Source organism: Oncorhynchus mykiss, chromosome 11 (genome assembly GCF_057628025.1).
Source record: "Oncorhynchus mykiss isolate SJ-2025 chromosome 11, ASM5762802v1, whole genome shotgun sequence".
Classification (NCBI taxonomy): Eukaryota; Metazoa; Chordata; class Actinopteri; order Salmoniformes; family Salmonidae; genus Oncorhynchus; species Oncorhynchus mykiss.
The window spans coordinates 64,160,140-64,181,359 of NC_143032.1; the positions used below are offsets into that span (position 1 = coordinate 64,160,140).

Sequence of the window (21,220 nt, forward strand, 5' to 3'; positions counted from 1 at the left end):
CAATAGCCTTGAAAGGCATCGCTTTCTCCATGCACAAACAAAGCCAATCAAACCACCTTAGTTTAACGACAACAGAAATTTACCTGCACCTGGTTATACATTTCCCTCAAAATATGTGCTCTCAGTGGAATGAATGATGAGTTGATCGATTGTGAAGCTGTTTAGCTAGCTAGCTAAATTGCTATTTTAGATATTAGTTGTCAGTAGCTAAATTGTCATTGCAGTTAGTGAATTGAACTTAATTCATTTGGCTACATCTCATTACTTTCATATCTCTAAACCATATGAAATAATCGCCATCATATCTAAACCTTGCAGGTTACAATAGTTCTAGTTACGTTTTTTTGATTGACTGAAGGGACATGAACGGGTTAAAATTCCCATTCAAGAAGAACGGTTCAGCACGAGACGCCCCTGTGTGCATATCGTGGGCTTGCGCAGTCTGGTTTAAACAGTACACACACAGTTGTTGCTTTTTCTTCAGAGCCATTTTTTTTGCACAAAAAATGTTTGGAGAAACGTTTAAACATTTTACAATACATTTCAACGCCAATAACCCGAGAGTGACTTTCTCGAGTGGTGACTTTATGGCAGGTCAGATTTCCTTTGATCTTTCGAAAGAAACAAAGCTCAGTTCTATAACATTAACATTAAATGGAAAAGCAAAGGTACAGTGGACAACACAAGGAGGAGGTGGTGGAAGAAGAGGACGACGCAGAAGGCAACGACGAGTCCACTCGGCAAGGCTGGAATTCTTCAACTTCTCTCAAATCGTAATGCAAGAAAATAACGGTAGTTATGTTATTACTTAGCTAGCTACACAGTTACTTATTTACAAACATGCATCATAATCTGAATTCTGATACACCGGTGTATTTAAAAAGGTGTGTGTGCGTCTGTGTATCACATTGGAGTTATAATCATAGCTAGCTAGTCAGCTAGCTGTTGTGTTGTGTTTAAATGAACTGTTTTGTTTTCAATCTTCAGCGGTCCCTAACACCACACTTCAACCAGGAACCCATGTGTACCCATTCACATGCCAAATCCCACAAGGGTGTGTATGAAGTCTTATTACTGTGTGTGTATGTTTTATTCACTGTTGTATATTCAAGGTCTGACCATTATTGTTAAACTTATTTGCATTCATTCAGAAACTTCCCCTCCTCTTTCCATGGGGTGCATGGCAGTATAATTTACTCAATGAAGGTGGAGATACACAGGCCATGGCATCTAGCCAAGGAGTTTGTGACTGAGTTCAACTTTGCCAGCCACATAGATGCCAACCAACCACATCTTCTGGTAAGGGCATGTCCTCCCATTGTCTATCTGAACCTACCTGGGCATTACGCCAACCTTGAATGTCAATGAGTTAAATGTCATCCTATTATAATTGCCTTATGTAGGTTATCCACCTGATTCCCTTTTGATATAGGCCTATGACATATTAGTTGAAGTTGAGTTGAAGAAAGAATTTCAGCATTTGTCACAGCCATACAAAGTATAGTATACTATACTGAAGATAGGAAACACTGTCACCACTGATAAATCCACCATAATTGAGAATTTCAATAAGCATTTTTCTACGGCTGGCCATGCTTTCCACCTGGCTACTTCTACCCCGGTCAACAGCACTGCACCCCCCACAGCAACTCACCCAAGCCTTCCCCATTTCTCCTTCTCCCAAATCCGTTCAGCTGATGTTCTGAAAGAGCTGCAAAATCTGGACCCCTACAAATCAGCTGGGCTAGACAATCTGGACCCTTTCTTTCTAAAATTATCTGCCGAAATTGTTGCCACCCCTATTACTAGCCTGTTCAACCTCTCTTTCGTGTCGTCTGAGATTCCCAAAGATTGGAAAGCAGCTGCGGTCATCCCCCTCTTCAAAGGGGGGGACACTCTTGACCAAAACTGCTACAGACCTATAACTATCCTACCATGCCTTTCTAAGGTCTTCGAAAGCCAAGTCAACAAACAGATTACCGACCATTTCGAATCTCACCATACCTTCTCTGCTATGCAATCTGGTTTCAGAGCTGGTCATGGGTGCACCTCAGCCACGCTCAAGGTCCTAAACGATATCTTAACCGCCATCGATAAGAAACATTACTGTGCAGCCGTATTCATTGATCTGGCCAAGGCTTTCGACTCTGTCAATCACCACATCCTCATCGGCAGACTCGACAGCCTTGGTTTCTCAAATGATTGCCTCGCCTGGTTCACCAACTACTTCTCTGATAGAGTTCAGTGTGTCAAATCGGAGGGTCTGCTGTCCGGACCTCTGGCAGTCTCTATGGGGGTGCCACAGGGTTCAATTCTTGGACCGACTCTCTTCTCTGTATACATCAATGATGTCGCTCTTGCTGCTGGTGAGTCTCTGATCCACCTCTACGCAGATGACACCATTCTGTATACTTCTGGCCCTTCTTTGGACACTGTGTTAACAACCCTCCAGGCAAGCTTCAATGCCATACAACTCTCCTTCCGTGGCCTCCAATTGCTCTTAAATACAAGTAAAACTAAATGCATGCTCTTCAACCGATCGCTACCTGCACCTGCCCGCCTGTCCAACATCACTACTCTGGACGGCTCTGACTTAGAATACGTGGACAACAACAAATACCTAGGTGTCTGGTTAGACTGTAAACTCTCCTTCCAGACCCAGATCGAACATCTCCAATCCAAAGTTAAATCTAGAATTGGCTTCTTTTTTCGCAACAAAGCATCCTTCACTCATGCTGCCAAACATACCCTTGTAAAACTGACCATCCTACCAATCCTCGACTTCGGCGATGTCATTTACAACATAGCCTCCAATACCCTACTCATCAAATTGGATGCAGTCTATCACAGTGCAATCCGTTTTGTCACCAAAGCCCCATATGCTACCCACCATTGCGACCTGTACGCTCTCGTTGGCTGGCCCTCGCTTCATACTCGTCGCCAAACCGACTGGCTCCATGTCATCTACAAGACCCTGCTAGGTAAAGTCCCCCCTTATCTCAGCTCGCTGGTCACCATAGCATCTCCCACCTGTAGCACACGCTCCAGCAGGTATATCTCTCTAGTCACCCCCAAAACCAATTCTTTCTTTGGCCGCCTCTCCTTCCAGTTCTCTGCTGCCAATGACTGGAACGAACTACAAAAATCTCTGAAACTGGAAACACTTATCTCCCTCACTAGCTTTAAGCACCAACTGTCAGAGCAGCTCACAGATTACTGCACCTGTACATAGCCCACCTATAATTTAGCCCAAACAACTACTTCTTTCCCTACTGTATTTAATTTATTTATTTATTTATTTTGCTCCTTTGCACCCCATTATTTTTATTTCTACTTTGCACATTCTTCAACTGCAAATCTACCATTCCAGTGTTTTACTTGCTATTTTGTATTTACTTTGCCACCGTGGCCTTTTTTTTGCCTTTACCTCCCTTCTCACCTCATTTGCTCACATTGTATATAGACTTGTTTATACTGTATTATTGACTGTATGTTTGTTTTACTCCATATGTACAGTGCCATGCGAAAGTATTCGGCCCCCTTGAACTTTGCGACCTTTTGCCACATTTCAGGCTTCAAACATAAAGATATAAAACTGTATTTTTTTGTGAAGAATCAACAACAAGTGGGACACAATCATGAAGTGGAACGACATTTATTGGATATTTCAAACTTTTTTAACAAAAACTGAAAAATTGGGCGTGCAAAATTATTCAGCCCCTTTACTTTCAGTGCAGCAAACTCTCTCCAGAAGTTCAGTGAGGATCTCTGAATGATCCAATGTTGACCTAAATGACTAATGATGATAAATACAATCCACCTCTGTGTAATCAAGTCTCCGTATAAATGCACCTGCACTGTGATAGTCTCAGAGGTCCGTTAAAAGCGCAGAGAGCATCATGAAGAACAAGGAACACACCAGGCAGGTCCGAGATACTGTTGTGAAGAAGTTTAAAGCCGGATTTGGATACAAAAAGATTTCCCAAGCTTTAAACATCCCAAGGAGCACTGTGCAAGCGATAATATTGAAATGGAAGGAGTATCAGACCACTGCAAATCTACCAAGACCTGGCCGTCCCTCTAAACTTTCAGCTCATACAAGGAGAAGACTGATCAGAGATGCAGCCAAGAGGCCCATGATCACTCTGGATGAACTGCAGAGATCTACAGCTGAGGTGGGAGACTCTGTCCATAGGACAACAATCAGTTGTATATTGCACAAATCTGGCCTTTATGGAAGAGTGGCAAGAAGAAAGCCATTTCTTAAAGATATCCATAAAAAGTGTAGTTTAAAGTTTGCCACAAGCCACCTGGGAGACACACCAAACATGTGGAAGAAGGTGCTCTGGTCAGATGAAACCAAAATTGAACTTTTTGGCAACAATGCAAAATGTTATGTTTGGCGTAAAAGCAACACAGCTCATCACACTGAACACACCATCCCCACTGTCAAACATGGTGGTGGCAGCATCATGGTTTGGGCCTGCTTTTCTTCAGCAGGGACAGGGAAGATGGTTAAAATTGATGGGAAGATGGATGGAGCCAAATACAGGACCATTCTGGAAGAAAACCTGATGGAGTCTGCAAAAGACCTGAGACTGGGACAGAGATTTGTCTTCCAACAAGACAATGATCCAAAACATAAAGCAAAATCTACAATGGAATGGTTCAAAAATAAACATATCCAGGTGTTAGAATGGCCAAGTCAAAGTCCAGACCTGAATCAAATCGAGAATCTGTGGAAAGAACTGAAAACTGCTGTTCACAAATGCTCTCCATCCAACCTCGCTGAGCTTGAGCTGTTTTGCAAGGAGGAATGGGAAAAAATGTCAGTCTCTCGATGTGCAAAACTGATAGAGACATACCCCAAGCGACTTACAGCTGTAATCGCAGCAAAAGGTGGCGCTACAAAGTATTAACTTAAGGGGGCTGAATAACTTTGCACGCCCAATTTTTCAGTTTTTGATTTGTTAAAAAGTTTGAAATATCCAATAAATGTCGTTCCACTTCATGATTGTGTCCCACTTGTTGTTGATTCTTCACAAAACAATACAGTTTTATATCTTTATGTTTGAAGCCTGATATGTGGCAAAAGGTCGCAAAGTTCAAGGGGGCCGAATACTTTCGCAAGGCACCTTAACTCTGTGTCGTTGTATGTGTCAAACTGCTTTGCTTTATCTTGGCCAGGTCGCAATTGTAAATGAGAACTTGTTCTCAACTTGCCTACCTGGTTAAATAAAGGTGAAATAAATAAATAAAAAATAGCCTGACCCCAGATCTGTGTGTTGTTCCAGGCTCCTCTGGCAGGCAGCAACACCAAGACCCTGTGCTGCCTCTGGTGTGCCTCAGGTCCCATCTCAATGACTGTCTGCACTGAGAGGAAAGGCTTTGTCCCAGGTAAGTAAGCCTTGTCCCAAGCCCGAAAGGCTCCTGCCCTTTGGACCAAACTCCTGTTTCTGTAGCGTTAGGCAAGTTAATGTACACGTACACAGGAAGCTAGTACTGGAACAATAAAAAACACTTCCTTAGAGGGGCTCCAGCCCTGACATTGTTGTATTTTTCTAGCCTTCAACCATCCTGAGTTCACATTCTACGTGCACGATGTGAAACGAACTGGGAATGCAGCAGTAAGTTCTTGTTCACAAGGCTAGTATTTTACAAAACAAGACCAATATGTTAGCCAGCAGACTGTGGTATGCACCCAGATTTGGTCTAAGAAGTGGGTCTGTCTTTGTGAACAAGGGAATAATTGTGTCAGAATGTTAGCTAGAAATGCTGTGTGTGCGTGCCTGAGTTTTCCAGCGCATGACTGGTGTACAAAATTACTCGTCTATTATTGTCAAATAAATGGAGACTCAATAGAAATTCCTGTTCACTTGTCAAGTCTTCCAAGATAGTTGTGTTTACACACTCCAATAAACACACATCTCACCTTTTGAATCCCCCTTTTTTTTCTATAGGAGAGATGGTGAAAATCATCTGTGAGCTTAGTAACGGCTCCTCTCGGACAGTGACTCCGCATGCGACACTTATCCAGAAGCAGATGTTTTACACCCATAACAAGTGCAACAGGAGGTTGCAGATGAAAAACCTGGCTTCAGTGGATGGTCAGCCTGTCAATCCCAGTAGCTCTGAGGTCTACAGCGATATGATGCTTCCCATCCCTCCCAACACGACTCTCACTATCTCCAACTGTCCTATACTGGAGGTGGATTACACTGTGGATGTAGGTATCCATCTGGAAATTATGCAGCTTTTACTACCAATCCCAAATCGACCCCTAAGCACTCCTGGAGATCTGGGCCTGCATTCACAAAGCGTCTCAGAGTAGGAGGGCGGATCTAGGATCAGGTCCCCCCCTGTCCATGTAATGTTATTCATGATCTTAAATGCAACACTGATCCTACATCAGCACTCCTACTCTAGAGACTTGTGAATATGAGGCTGAGAGGTATAAGCAATATGGAAATCACCCCTACTTGCCCTCTCGATAGCCCAGGTGTAATTTTTTTGCCATATTGCTTACATCTGTATAACCTGCACAGATCTCCTCAAAATCGTAGGTTAAATAGGTGAATAGGTGATTGGACTGGCCCAATGCCTATCCTTCTGTTCTGATGTTGTCTTTTCTTCCTGTTCTTCTTCTCTCCTGCAGGTGAGTCTACGTATCAGAGGTTCCACGGACCTCAAGGTGCTGTTCCCCATTGTGCTGTGTAATATTCCTGTTTATGCTCCCCAGCCTCCACCTCCATATCAGCAGCAATAGTACTAGGATCACATTGCCCCTAGACTCCAATCTAAGGTCAGTGTTTTTCTACCTAGTGGTTAAGGTTAGGATTTAGGCAGGGTAAGCAGCACTTAGATACGAATGTCTCTAATATGTACCTAGTCATATTAAAGACATGTATTGTGTCTCACAACTGGGAATGGGAATATGAGGGTTACTAGGAACCATTCCTCTGGTGAGCTGGTTTTTGTGTCACTGATTATTTGGACAAATCACGATTTCGCCGGGTTGGTGTAAACCTGGCATCTTTAGAATTTTGGAAAGGGGGGGTAATTTAGGCCCTCCACTATGTCCAGTAGCTGGCCAGAGGCCGACATTCACTCTAGATTTGGTTCTGGATTCTGAGATTAGATACTGCCAAACCCCTTTTAAGATGGGGTTTCCAATTCTACAATTTATACATGTTTATCACCATAAGAATTGTTAGAGCAAGTTTTGTCATCAACCACCATGTCAAATCCTTCCTTCATATATTGTCTCTTACCAATACCTATGGAAGTCTTGTGCTGTTTCTGCTCACTATTGCCATAAATGTTCAGAATTCATTACTTTTTTTAAAAACTGACATTTCAGAGCCTAATTCACCTCCATCTAGGTCATGAGATGAGGAACTATTGGGCAATGCTATTGCTTAGAGGACTAACTCAATACTACAGCTGATAAGGAAGAAGGCTTGATAGACAACTAAACTTGCTCTAACAAATCTTACAACATAACAAATTGTAGGATTTATGTTAAATGCCTCTTAAAAAGGTTGATTTGCAATAGTTCTCAGGGTTGTACCAAATACGGTACCAGATTTTCTAATATTTTATGCATCAACTTTTAAAAGGTGTTTGTTCCGTTAATATTTCTGTTACATGTTTTTATAGCCATGTAGTTTTATTTACAGTTGTATATGTATACATACATACATACATACATACATATTTACAACTGTAAATAAAACTGCATATATTTCATACTACTTACATGTAATGATGCCTTGCCATCCTCCAGTGTTTGAGGTGACAGACGGACAGTGCTTTAAATATCTAATGGTACAGTCGTCGTTCATCTCTTGCCAGGTCATGTTGCTTAGCATTTCTTTCAAGGTGCTTGAGTGATTGTTAACATAAGATAATTGGGCTTTGTGACTGTGTTTACTCATGTTTGATCAATCGCTCCGTGGTGTCTGTCTGTCTCACCCTACTTGTCTTTTTTATCATGGTTCATTTAAGGATTCGATTTGTTATTCATGGTCAACATTGTTTTGCCCCATTCGTTTGGAAAAATAGAATGTTCAGGATGCTTGTGATTCAATCACTAATTCATTTGTATGTCCATTTTAAAAGTACACTAATGCTACTACACTGTTCTCTTGCTGTGGTCTGAATAACAAAACCATGTTTTTACACTCCTAGTTGTATGAGCGTAATCCAACAAAGTCTGAAACATTTGACATTTGTGGTTGAGCTTACTATATGAAGAACCACTCAAATTCACGCACAATAATATATTTTTCATATGAATTGTATTGATGTGTTTGTGTAAATTATATATTGTATTTATGTTGCTGTTCTAACTGTTTTTATGTCTGTTTTAACACTCCCAAGTTCATCCATTGAGGACATCTACTAATTTTAAACTCTTTCAAACTCCCTTGAAGAGTTCAGTACTGCCGTTAAAAGATGTGCACAACCCATTGTTTTGAAGATGTATTGGTGGTAAATTCATTATGTTGTATTGAACGTGGACATTTTTTTTTCATTTGATTTCAAATGTCAAAACTGTCCTTGTTTGTGACGTCCTTGCCATTGAGTTCCCTTGAACCTTCTTAATGAAGACAGGGAAGTACACATCTCTAGACTCTTTATGTATTGCCAAAAATGTATCATTTGTAATATCACAATAGAAACAGACAGTATTCTGATAAAAACATGTTGAATTGTCTCTGTGTGTATGTGTACATACATACATACATACATGTTTTAACCACAATACCTTTTAACAATGTACTGTATATTTTGTTGTGTTTGTCAAACTGAGTATCAAGGTAGCACTTTAGGAAAGCCCACTGATAAACTCTTAAGTAGATCTTCACAGATTGGCCACCTGTAGAATTGAACATTTTGTAAGTACTGTTTGACTGATACTACTTATATGCCATGAATGTTATTGACCTGTAATAAACACATTAACTTCCATTTGACCATTTAAAAAACATTTGAACATGATTTCAGAGGGGTTGGGTTAAATGTGGAAGACACATTTCAGTTGAATGCATTCACTGTACAACTGACTAGGTATCCCCTTTTCCTTTCCCATTCTTGTGTTTCCATATCCATCAGTGTTTGTGACGATACTATACCCACAGTGTACAACAATGAAATGTTGGTTAAATATTTGTTTCGTATATTTTATATACCTGCATTTGTTCTGGGTATGAATTTCCTGTCCTTACATTTGAGATGAAGGTGCATTAGTTTTTATTCCCAACGAGGGCAATATGGGTCAGAGTATTTTCACATACACTGAGTGTACAAAACATTAGTTGAGTTGCACCATATTTTGCCCTCGAACAGCCTCAATTCGTCCGGGGCATGGACTGTACAAGGAGTCAAGCGTTCCGAAGGGATGCTGACCCATGTTGACTCCAATGCTTTCCACCGTTGTGTCAAGTTGGCTGGATGTCCTTTGGGTGGTGGACCATTCTTGATACACACACAGGATACTGTTGAGCATGGAAAAACCCAGCAGCGTTGTCGTTCTTTACACACTTAAACTGGTGTGCCTGGCATATACTACCATACCCTGTTCAATGGCACTTAAATATTTTGACCTGCCCACTCACCCTCTGAATGGCACATACACACAATCTGTCTCAATTGTCCCAAGGCTTAAATCTACTTCAATGAGTGTAGATGAAGGGGAGAAGGCAGGTTCAATTATTTTTAACAGGTGACATCAATAAGGGATTGTCGTGTCTTTGGCTATGCCGGATTAAGTGATATGACATGCTATTCTATAAAATAATTTCTCCGTAATTAATATCACCTGATTGAGCTAATCATGTAAATGTAATTAACTAGAGAGTCGGGCACCACAAAATAATATTTATAGAGCTGTTATCTTCTGAATAAACTTTTTTTTTTGAATTTTACCCCTTATTCTCCCCAATTTCGTGGTATCCAATTGTTTTTAGTAGCTACTATCTTGTCTCATCGCTACAACACCCGTATGGGCTCGGGAGAGATGAAGGTTGAAAGTCGTGCGTCCTCCGATACACAACCCAACCAAGCCGCACTGCTTCTTAACACAGCGCACATCCAACCCGGAAGCCAGCCGCACCAATGTGTCGGAGGAAACACCGTGCACCTGCCAACCTTGGTTAGCTCGCACTGCGCCCGGCCCGCCACAGGAGTCGCTGGTGCGTGATGAGACAAGGATATCCCTACCGGCCAAGCCCTCCCTAACCCGGACGACACTAGGCCAATTGTGCGTCGCCCCACGGACCTCCCGGTCTCTAATCATGTAAATGTAATTAACTAGAGAGTTGGGCACCACAAAATAATATTTATAGAGCTGTTATCTTCTGAATAAACTCTTAAAGACCTAGTAATATTTTACATCAATAGCAGTCAATATCAATCGTCATCTTAATTCAGTCTCATCTGAAAGTTGTAAATTCTTGGTTATCTGCACAAACCCTGGCTAACAATTTGAATCAGCAATACAAAATTAGGTTTAATTATTTATTTACTAAATACCTAACTAATCACACAGAATTACACATACACATAATTAAATCATAACTTGATTACAAATTACGTCATAAAGGAAAACGTCCCTAGCGGGCGGAACATATATGACAGCTTGTTACACAAAGGAAAAGGGCTGGGTTTGAGTGAAAGAGCGGGAAGACTGAGGTACACAGGGAGAAGCTGTGCTATCGTAAATGCAGTATCTGATGCATTCTAAATTACCGCCCATTTGGAAAAGGAAAATGCAATAAATATTTACTCTGAGCTGCGCTTCGGTAGGTTGGTGGTAAATGGAAGGCCGTGTTGCCAAACCGAGTCCTTTGAAGAATGTCTCTGGTTGTCAATTGGATACGTTGTAGTAATTGGGTGATAGACGGGATACTCTGTCTGTTCTTTTCTAACCCTCGTTGCATCTGCTGTTGCTAACACAACGGCTAGGAGGTTTCACTTCTGTAGTGAATAAGAGTTCAAAGTTCATACCATTCGCAACCAAAGCTCACGCTGATGTTGGCTTCATTCTGTAGTTACAGTGCCTTGCGAAAGTATTCGGCCCCCTTGAACATTGCGACCTTTTGCCACATTTCAGGCTTCAAACATAAAGATATAAAACTGTATTTTTTGGTGAAGAATCAACAACAAGTGGGACACAATCATGAAGTGGAACGACATTTATTGGATATTTCAAACTTTTTTAACAAATCAAAAACTGAAAAATTGGGCGTGCAAAATTATTCAGCCCCTTTACTTTCAGTGCAGCAAACTCTATCCAGAAGTTCAATGAGGATCTCTGAATGATCCAATGTTGACCTAAATGACTAATGATGATAAATACAATCCACCTGTGTGTAATCAAGTCTCTGTATAAATGCACCTGCACTGTGATAGTCTCAGAGGTCCGTTAAAAGCGCAGAGAGCATCATGAAGAACAAGGAACACACCAGGCAGGTCCGAGATACTGTTGTGAAGAAGTTTGATCACATTTTCTGTCCATTAAAATAACATCAAATTGATCAGATAGAGTGTAGACATTGTTAATGTTGTAAATTACTATTGTAGCTGGAAACGGCTGATTTTGTATGGAATATCTACATAGGGTAACAGAGGCCCATTATCAGCAACCATCACCCCTGTGTTCCAAAGGCACGTTGTGTTAGCTAATCCAAGTTTAGCATTTTAAAAGGCTAATTGATCATTAGAAAGCCCTTTTGCTATTATGTTAGCACAGCTAAAAACTGTTGTGCTGTTAAAGAAGCAATAAAACTGTCCTTCTTTAGACTAGTTGAGTATCTGGAGCATCAGCATTTGTGGGTTCGATTACAGGCTCAAAATGGCCAGAAACAAATAACTTTCTTCTGGAACTTGTCAGTATTCTTGTTCTGAGAAATTAAGGCAATTCCATGCAAGAAATTGGCAAGAAAATGAAGATCTCGTACAACGCTTTGTACTACTCCCTTCACAGAACAGTGCAAACTGTACTTTTTCCTTCTTGTACTTTCCTCTTCCATTTTTGTGGTAAATCCACAATTAGTTGGTTGTAATTTTGGGTAGACATTTCCATATATTTTTCTTTTCTACATGTGTGACATTACTCCACCAGTCCAATTTATGATATAATTTACAAAGATTATACATTTCTTTAAATAAAAAATACATTTTTTTGATCTAATAGTATATTTGAGTTTAACCACAATATTTTTTTGAGTTATTTGTTCTGTTTTTTCAGGTGGATTAAATTGAAATTGTAACCGAATTGAAATTGTAGCTTTTTTTTAAAACTAGCAATATTTGGGAGATTATTTCCTATTCAAATAACTGAAAGTGTGTGGTTGTAATCTGAATAAAGGGAAAAAGGCCATTATTGAGCATGGGGTGAGACATTGTTATTAATTTGTGAGAGAACCAGTTTGGATTTAAGTATAACTTTTGTATGACTGAAGCCTTTAGTGAGAGGTCTAATGCTTTAATATGTAATCATTTCTACCCTTCGAAATCATATTCATTATAAAAAATAAGCCTGTTTAATTTTGCCTGGTTTGTTATCAGCGAACTTAATGATGGTGTTGGAGTCGTGCTTGGTGAACAGGGAGTACAGGAGAGGGCTAAGCACGCACCCCTGAGGGGCCGCCGTGGTGAGGATCAGTGTGGCAGGTGTATTGTTGCCTACTCTTACCACCTGGGGGCAGCCATTCAGGAAGTCCAGGATCCAGTTCCAGATGGAGGTGTTTACTCCCAGGGTACTTAGCTTAGTGATGAGCTTTGTGGCACTATGGTGTTGAACGCTGAGCTGTAGTCAATGAACAGCATTCTCACATAGGTGTTCTTTTTGTCCGGGTGGGAAAGGGCAGTGTGGAGTGTGATTGAGATTGCGTAATCTGTGGAATTGTTGGGGCGGAATGGGTCTAGGTTTTCCAGGATGATGGTGTTGATATGAGCCATGACCAGCCTTTCAAAGCACTTCATGGCTACTGATGTGAGTGCTACGGGGCGGTAGTCATTTAAGCAGGTTACCTTCGCTTTCTTGGGCACAGGGACAATGGTGGTCTGCTTGAAACAGGTATTACAGACTTGGTCAAGGAGAGGTTGAAAATGTCAGTGAAGACACTTGCCAGTTGGTCCATGCGTACACGTCCTGAGTACATGTCCTGGTAATCCATCTGGGAATGTTGACCTGTTTAAAGGTCTTGCTCATATCGGCTACGGAGAGCATGATCACACAGTTATCCAGAACAGCTGGTGCTCTCATGCATGCTTCAGTGTTGCTTGCCTCAAAGCAAGCATAAAAGTAATTTAGCCCGTCTGGTAGGCTCAAGTCAGTGGGCAGCTCACGGTTGGGAATCCCTTTGTAACCCATAATAGTCACCAGACGAGTGTCAGAGCCGGTGTAGTAGGATTCGATCTAAGTCCTGTATTGACGCTTTGCCTGTTTGATGGTTTGTCTGAGGGCATAGTGGGATTTATTATAACCAGTGAAGCCAGCAGGACAGGGGTCTTCTGTGCGTTTACTTGATCAATAATATAAAAAAGACGGCGAATGTTATCAGAAGAGTATCTGTCTCTAATAAATCCAGTTTGGTCCGCTTTTATTATTTTGGGAAGAAGAGTGTTTAGTCTTTTGGCGAGCAATTTGGTAATTATTTTATAGTCGAAATCCAACAAGCTCATGGGCCGGAAGGACAAGCAGGACATTACAGTGTCCTTTTTGAGCAACACTGTAATGCGAGCTGTGTGCATTGAGTCTGGGAGAACTCAGTTTTTGCAAAAATCCTCCAGAATTGGAATGAAGATAGGGCTGAGCTGGGGCCAAAGAGCTTTGTAGAACTCTCTGGGGAATCCATCTGGGCCTGGGGACTTATTAGGTGGCATGGAGGTAATTGCCTCCAGGATCTCCTCAGGAGTGAAGGGGGAGTTGAGATCTTCTTGGTCGGTCTCTGATAGTTTAGGTAGCGAGTTCTGCCTCCGTATGTTTTTTCTCAGAGGTATATAGTTTACAGTAAAAATCATGAAAAGTTAAATTTATATTTTTGGGGTCATATGTGACCTCGTCCTCTGCTGTTCGGATAGCCATGATTGTACGCTCTGACTGCTCCTTTTTTAATTGGTAAGCAAGCAATCTACTGGGCCTATTGCTATACTCATGATATTTCTGTTTAGTAAAGAAAACTTATTTTTTTATCTCCCGAGTATAGTCCAAATTCAGTTTAGCTTTGGCTGCTTTAAGGTGACTCCAGGAGGTGCTGTCTGGGGATTGTTTATGTATTTTTTCACAGCATTCCAGCTCCCTCTCAAGATCTAGCCTGTGTGCTTCCATTGCTTTTTTCTTAGAGGAAGCATATGTAATTAGATGACCTCTTAGTGTGGCTTTAGCAGCGTCCCACATTGTGGCCGGAGAAACAGGAGAATCTTGTTTCTTTTGATCTTTTGATTTGTTAAAAAAGTTTGAAATATCCAATAAATGTCGTTCCACTTCATGATTGTGTCCCACTTGTTGTTGATTCTTCACAAAAAAATACAGTTTTATATCTTTATGTTTGAAGCCTGAAATGTGGCAAAAGGTCGTAAAGTTCAAGGGGGCCGAATACTTTCGCAAGGCACTTTATTATCTGAACCATTCTGACATCGGACCGTCGTCCTACATCCTCGGAACAGGAAGTTATATTGTCGTCAAGGGCTTATATAGGAAGGGAGAGGAGGGCGTATTTGAAAAGTTTTATAGCCCATGTCCCTTCACAGGGGCAGGCCACTGATTGAGCAGCCCTATCTTATGAAAACCCAAATCTCACATTTTAGAAGCTAAAATCACATTTCATCCCATCACGAATAATTTCATATTCAAACATTTAAATTGAACAACAATTCGATGTGAATCCGATAACTCAAATCAAATCAAATCAAATTTTATTTGTCACATACACATGGTTAGCAGATGTTAATGCGAGTGTAGCGAAATGCTTGTGCTTCTAGTTCCGACAATGCAGTAATAACCAACAAGTAATCTAACTAACAATTCCAAAACTACTGTCTTGTACACAGTGTGAGGGGATAAAGAATATGTACATAAGGATATATGAATGAGTGATGGTACAGAGCAGCATAGGCAAGATACAGTAGATGGTATCGAGTACAGTATATACATATGAGATGAGTATGTAAACAAAGTGGCATAGTTAAAGTGGCTAGTGATACATGTATTACATAAGGATACAGTCGATGATATAGAGTACAGTATATACGTATGCATATGAGATGAATAATGTAGGGTAAATAACATTATATAAGGTAGCATTGTTTAAAGTGGCTAGTGATATATTTACATCATTTCCCATTATTAAAGTGGCTGGAGTTGAGTCAGTGTCAGTGTGTTGGCGACAGCCACTCAATGTTAGTGGTGGCTGTTTAACAGTCTGATGGCCTTGAGATAGAAGCTGTTTTTCAGTCTCTCGGTCCCAGCTTTGATGCACCTGTACTGACCTCGCCTTCTGGATGATAGCGGGGTGAACAGGCAGTGGCTCGGGTGGTTGATGTCCTTGATGATCTTTATGGCCTTCCTGTGACATCGGGTGGTGTAGGTGTCCTGGAGGGCAGGTAGTTTGCCCCCGGTGTTGCGTTGTGCAGACCTCACTACCCTCTGGAGAGCCTTACGGTTGAGGGCGGAGCAGTTGCCGTACCAGGCGGTGATACAGCCCGCCAGGATGCTCTCGATTGTGCATCTGTAGAAGTTTGTGAGTGCTTTTGGTGACAAGCCGAATTTCTTCAGCCTCCTGAGGTTGAAGAGGCGCTGCTGCGCCTTCTTCACAATGCTGTCTGTGTGAGTGGACCAATTCAGTTTGTCTGTGATGTGTATGCCGAGGAACTTAAAACTTGCTACCCTCTCCACTACTGTTCCATCGATGTGGATAAGGGGGTGTTCCCTCTGCTGTTTCCTGAAGTCCACAATCATCTCCTTAGTTTTGTTGACGTTGAGTGTGAGGTTATTTTCCTGACACCACACTCCGAGGGCCCTCACCTCCTCCCTGTAGGCCGTCTCGTCGTTGTTGGTAATCAAGCCTACCACTGTTGTGTCGTCCGCAAACTTGATGATTGAGTTGGAGGCGTGCGTGGCCACGCAGTCGTGGGTGAACAGGGAGTACAGGAGAGGGCTCAGAACGCACCCTTGTGGGGCCCCAGTGTTGAGGATCAGCGGGGAGGAGATGTTGTTGCCTACCCTCACCACCTGGGGGCGGCCCGTCAGGAAGTCCAGTACCCAGTTGCACAGGGCGGGGTCGAGACCCAGGGTCTCGAGCTTGATGACGAGCTTGGAGGGTACTATGGTGTTGAATGCCGAGCTGTAGTCAATGAACAGCATTCTCACATAGGTATTCCTCTTGTCCAGATGGGTTAGGGCAGTGTGCAGTGTGGTTGAGATTGCATCGTCTGTGGACCTATTTGGGCGGTAAGCAAATTGGAGTGGGTCTAGGGTGTCAGGTAGGGTGGAGGTGATATGGTCCTTGACTAGTCTCTCAAAGCACTTCATGATGACGGAAGTGAGTGCTACGGGGCGGTAGTCGTTTAGCTCAGTTACCTTAGCTTTCTTGGGAACAGGAACAATGGTGGCCCTCTTGAAGCATGTGGGAACAGCAGACTGGTATAGGGATTGATTGAATATGTCCGTAAACACACCGGCCAGCTGGTCTGCGCATGCTCTGAGGGCGCGGCTGGGGATGCCGTCTGGGCCTGCAGCCTTGCGAGGGTTAACACGTTTAAATGTCTTACTCACCTCGGCTGCAGTGAAGGAGAGACCGCAAGTTTTCGTTGCAGGCCGTGTCAGTGGCACTGTATTGTCCTCAAAGCGGGCAAAAAAGTTATTTAGTCTGCCTGGGAGCAGGACATCCTGGTCCGTGACTGGGCTGGATTTCTTCCTGTAATCCGTGATTGACTGTAGACCCTGCCACATGCCTCTTGTGTCTGAGCCGTTGAATTGAGATTCTACTTTGTCTCTGTACTGACGCTTAGCTTGTTTGATAGCCTTGCGGAGGGAATAGCTGCACTGTTTGTATTCGGTCATGTTACCAGACACCTTGCCCTGATTAAAAGCAGTGGTTCGCGCTTTCAGTTTCACGCGAATGCTGCCATCAATCCACGGTTTCTGGTTAGGGAATGTTTTAATCGTTGCTATGGGAACGACATCTTCAACGCACGTTCTAATGAACTCGCACACCGAATCAGCTTATTCGTCAATGTTGTTTTCTGACGCAATACGAAACATGTCCCAGTCCACGTGATGGAAGCAGTCTTGGAGTGTGGAGTCAGCTTGGTCGGACCAGCGTTGGACAGACCTCAGCGTGGGAGCCTCTTGTTTTAGTTTCTGTCTGTAGGCAGGGATCAACAAAATGGAGTCGTGGTCAGCTTTTCCGAAAGGGGGGCGGGGCAGGGCCTTATATGCGTCGCGGAAGTTAGAGTAACAATGATCCAAGGTCTTTCCACCCCTGGTTGCGCAATCGATATGCTGATAAAATTTAGGGAGTCTTGTTTTCAGATTAGCCTTGTTAAAATCCCCAGCTACAATGAATGCAGCCTCCGGATAAATGGTTTCCAGTTTGCAAAGAGTCAAATAAAGTTCATTCAGAGCCAACGATGTGTCTGCTTGGGGGGGGATATATACAGCTGTGATTATAATCGAAGAGAATTCTCTTGGTAGATAATGCGGTCTACTCTGGTTTAGACTTTCCACTGTAGAGTTTGTCTGCTTATCATTGATGAAAATGTCTCAGATGACAACCGAACTGACATCATATTCATTAAGTACCACCGCATATGTTCAATTGTTCGGATTACCAGAATATAGTTCATTTCCCCCCACCTTCTGATGTTCCCAGAATCTCTATGTTAACCAAGGGTTTTGCAAATGTAACCTCAGTATGGTAGAGAGAGGAAAAAGGGGGGAAGAGGTATTTATGACTGTCATAAACCTACCCCCCAGGCCAACGTCATGACAGGATCATACCTTTCATCTAGAATCACCTGGTCAGTCTGTCATGGAAACAGCAGGTGTTCCTAATGTTTTATACACTTCTACAACCAATCTCAGTCCTCTTTAAAGTGAACTCTAAAAAAGGAAAATAACTCTGTTCTTTTAGTATTCACACTGCCTTTGAGGTCTAGTTCACTTCACCCATTTTGTGGTCCTCTTGCATTCACATTGCTATGTTTAGAAAGTTTTCCAAAATTCACTGAATGCACTGGGTTTTTCCAAAGTGCAGGACAAGCCATTCCATCAGTTTGTCATCGGACAGCTAGATAGACCTACTTACATTTTGGAAGCTAATATATTCCATTTAGTTAAAAGATTAGGCATAATAATTGTAATCAAAATATACTATTAACATGTAGATGTTATTGGTAACAAATAGCAGAATAATAACTGCAGATTAAATAATGTTGTAATTATAAATTGTACACCCAAGGTAGGCTACTGCCCCTTTAAGACCTAGAATAGATTTTGTACCCTATGTTGTGATTCTCACCAAATACACTGCTCAAAAAAATAAAGGGAACACTAAAATAACACATCCTAGATCTGAATGAATGAAATATTCTTATTAAATACTTTTTTCTTTACATAGTTGAATGTGCTGACAACAAAATCACACAACAATGATCAATGGAAATCAAATTGATCAACCCATGGAGGTCTGGATTTGGAGTCACACTCAAAATTAAAGTGGAAAACCACACTACAGAATGATCCAACATTGATGTAATGTCCTTAAAACAAGTCAAAATGAGGCTCAGTAGTGTGTGTGGCCTCCACGTGCCTGTATGACCTCCCTACAACGCCTGGGCATGCTCCTGATGAGGTGGCGAATGGTCTCCTGAGGAATCTCCTCCCAGACCTGGACTAAAGCATCCGCCAACTCCTGGACAGTCTGTGGTGCAACGTGGCGTTGGTGGATGGAGCGAGACATGATGTCCCAGATGTGCTCAATTGGATTCAACGGGAATGGGCGGGCCAGTCCATAGCATCAATGCCTTCCTCTTGCAGGAACTGCTGACACACTCCAGCCACATGAGGTCTAGCATTGTCTTGCATTAGGAGGAACCCAGGGCCAACCGCACCAGCATATGGTCTCACAAGGGGTCTGAGGATCTCATCTCAGTACCTAATGGCAGTCAGACTACCTCTGGCGAGCACATGGAGGGGTGTGCGGCCCCCCAAAGAAATGCCACCCCACACCATGACTGACCCACCGCCAAACCGGTCATGCTGGAGGATGTTGCAGGCAGCAGAACGTTCTCCACGGCGTCTCCAGACTCGTGTCACGTCTGTCACATGTGCTCAGTGTGAACCTGCTTTCATCTGTGAAGAGCACAGGGCGCCAGTGGCGAATTTGCCAATCTTGGTATTCTCTGGCAAATTTCCAAACGTCCTGCACGGTGTTGGGCTGTAAGCACAACCCCCACCTGTGGACGTCGGGCCCTCATACCACCCTCATGGAGTCTGTTTCTGACCGTTTGAGCAGACACATGCACATTTGTGGCCTGCTGGAGGTCATTTTGCAGGGCTCTGGCAGTGCTCCTCCTTGCACAAAGGCGGAGGTAGCGGTCCTGCTGCTGAGTTGTTGCCCTCCTACGGCCTCCTCCACGTCTCCTGATGTACTGGCCTGTCTCCTGGTAGCGCCTCCATGCTCTGGACACTACGCTGACAGACACAGCAAACCTTCTTGCCACAGCTCACATTGATGTACCATCCTGGATGAGCTGCACTTCCTGAGCCACTTGTGTGGGTTGTAGACATCGTCTCATGCTACCACTAGAGTGAAAGCACCGCCAGCATTCAAAAGTGACCAAAACATCAGCCAGGAAGCATAGGAACTGAGAAGTGGTCTGTGGTCACCACCTGCAGAACCACTCCTTTATTGGGAGTGTCTTGCTAATTGCCTATAATTTCCACCTGTTGTCTATTCCATTTGCACAACAGCATGTGAAATGTATTGTCAATCAGTGTTGCTTCCTAAGTGGACAGTTTGATTTCACAGAAGTGTGATTGACTTGGAGTTACATTGTGTTGTTTAAGTGTTCCCTTTATTTTTTGAGCAGTGTATATTTTGATTTGTTTAACATGTTTTTGGGTTACTACATGAACCCAGAAGTGTTATTTCATAGTGTTGATGTATATTGTCTTCTTCTATTCAAAGCCCACAATCAATAAACAGCTTATGAGACTCTCTAATTTATAGATCACATATTGCAAACAAATCATCTGAACTAAACTCCACATATGTTTGAATTTCTGTGCATCCTTGACAATCTCTAATCAATATCCAAAACTAGCACAAGTTTTTTCCACGGACATGCACATCAACTTCTCTTTTTTTTGTGGCACCAATATGTTGTGGAGGGTTGTGGCAGGGACAACAGCGTTGCAGTAGTCTCGTGCAGGGTTTCCCAAACTGTGGTAAATGTATGGTAGGGTATTGTATTTATTGTGGTAAATGTATGGTAGGGTATTGTATTTGTTGTGGTGTATTGTATTTGTTGTGGTGTATTGTATTTGTTGTGGTAAATGGATGGTGGTGTATTGTATTTGTTGTGGTGTATTGTATTTGTTGTGGTAAATGTATGGTGGTGTATTGTATATGTTGTGGTGTATTGTATTGTTGTGGTAAATGTATGGTGGTGTATTGTATTTGTTGTGGTAAATGTATGGTGGTGTATTGTATTTGTTGTGGTGTATTGTATTTGTTGTGGTAAATGTATGGTGGTGTATTGTATTTGTTGTGGTAAATGGATGGTGGTGTATTGTATTGTTGTGGTAAATGTATGGTGCTGTATTGTATTTGTTGTGGTAAATGTATGGTGGTGTATTGTATTTGTTGTGGTGTATTGTATTTGTTGTGGTAAATGTATGGTGGTGTATTGTATTTGTTGTGGTAAATGTATGGTGGTGTATTGTATTTGTTGTGGTAAATGGATGGTGGTGTATTGTATTTGTTGTGGTAAATGGATGGTGGTGTATTGTATTTGTTGTGGTAAATAGATGGTGGTGTATTGTATTTGTTGTGGTAAATGTATGGTGGTGTATTGTATTTCTTGTGGTGTATTGTATTTATTGTGGTGTATTGTATTTGTTGTGGTAAATGGATGGTGGTGTATTGTATTGTTGTGGTAAATGGATGGTGGTGTATTGTATTTGTTGTGGTGTATTGTATATGTT

The 21,220-nt window shown here is 42.2% G+C and overlaps 1 protein-coding gene across 2 annotated transcripts; it reads left to right on the top strand.

Moving 5' to 3' along the window:
- Window positions 1-320: 320 nt before the first annotated feature.
- Window positions 321-8,719, top strand: LOC110536179 (arrestin domain-containing protein 3). 2 transcript variants are annotated; one of them, XM_021621785.3, is made up of 6 exons: window positions 321-792; window positions 988-1,054; window positions 1,188-1,299; window positions 5,295-5,397; window positions 5,961-6,226; window positions 6,656-8,719. In XM_021621785.3, the coding sequence occupies exons 1-6, from the start codon at window positions 363-365 to the stop codon at window positions 6,764-6,766; spliced, it is 1,089 nt and encodes a 362-aa protein (XP_021477460.1). In that variant the 5' UTR covers window positions 321-362; the 3' UTR covers window positions 6,767-8,719. The 2 variants fall into 2 exon arrangements, with proteins under 2 accessions (XP_021477460.1, XP_021477459.1); XM_021621784.3 differs by having other exon boundaries at window positions 329-792; window positions 1,152-1,299.
- The last annotated feature ends 12,501 nt before the right edge of the window (window positions 8,720-21,220 follow it).

Excerpts from the sequence above, each read along its gene's own strand:
- LOC110536179 (XM_021621784.3), top strand. The coding sequence starts at position 363 with ATGAACGGGTTAAAATTCCCATTCAAGAAGAACGGTTCAGCACGAGAC. Across the intron at positions 793-987 it reads CGTAATGCAAGAAAATAACG|CGGTCCCTAACACCACACTT; the intron begins GTAGTTATGTTA and ends TTCAATCTTCAG. Across the intron at positions 1,300-5,294 it reads CCAACCAACCACATCTTCTG|GCTCCTCTGGCAGGCAGCAA; the intron begins GTAAGGGCATGT and ends GTGTTGTTCCAG.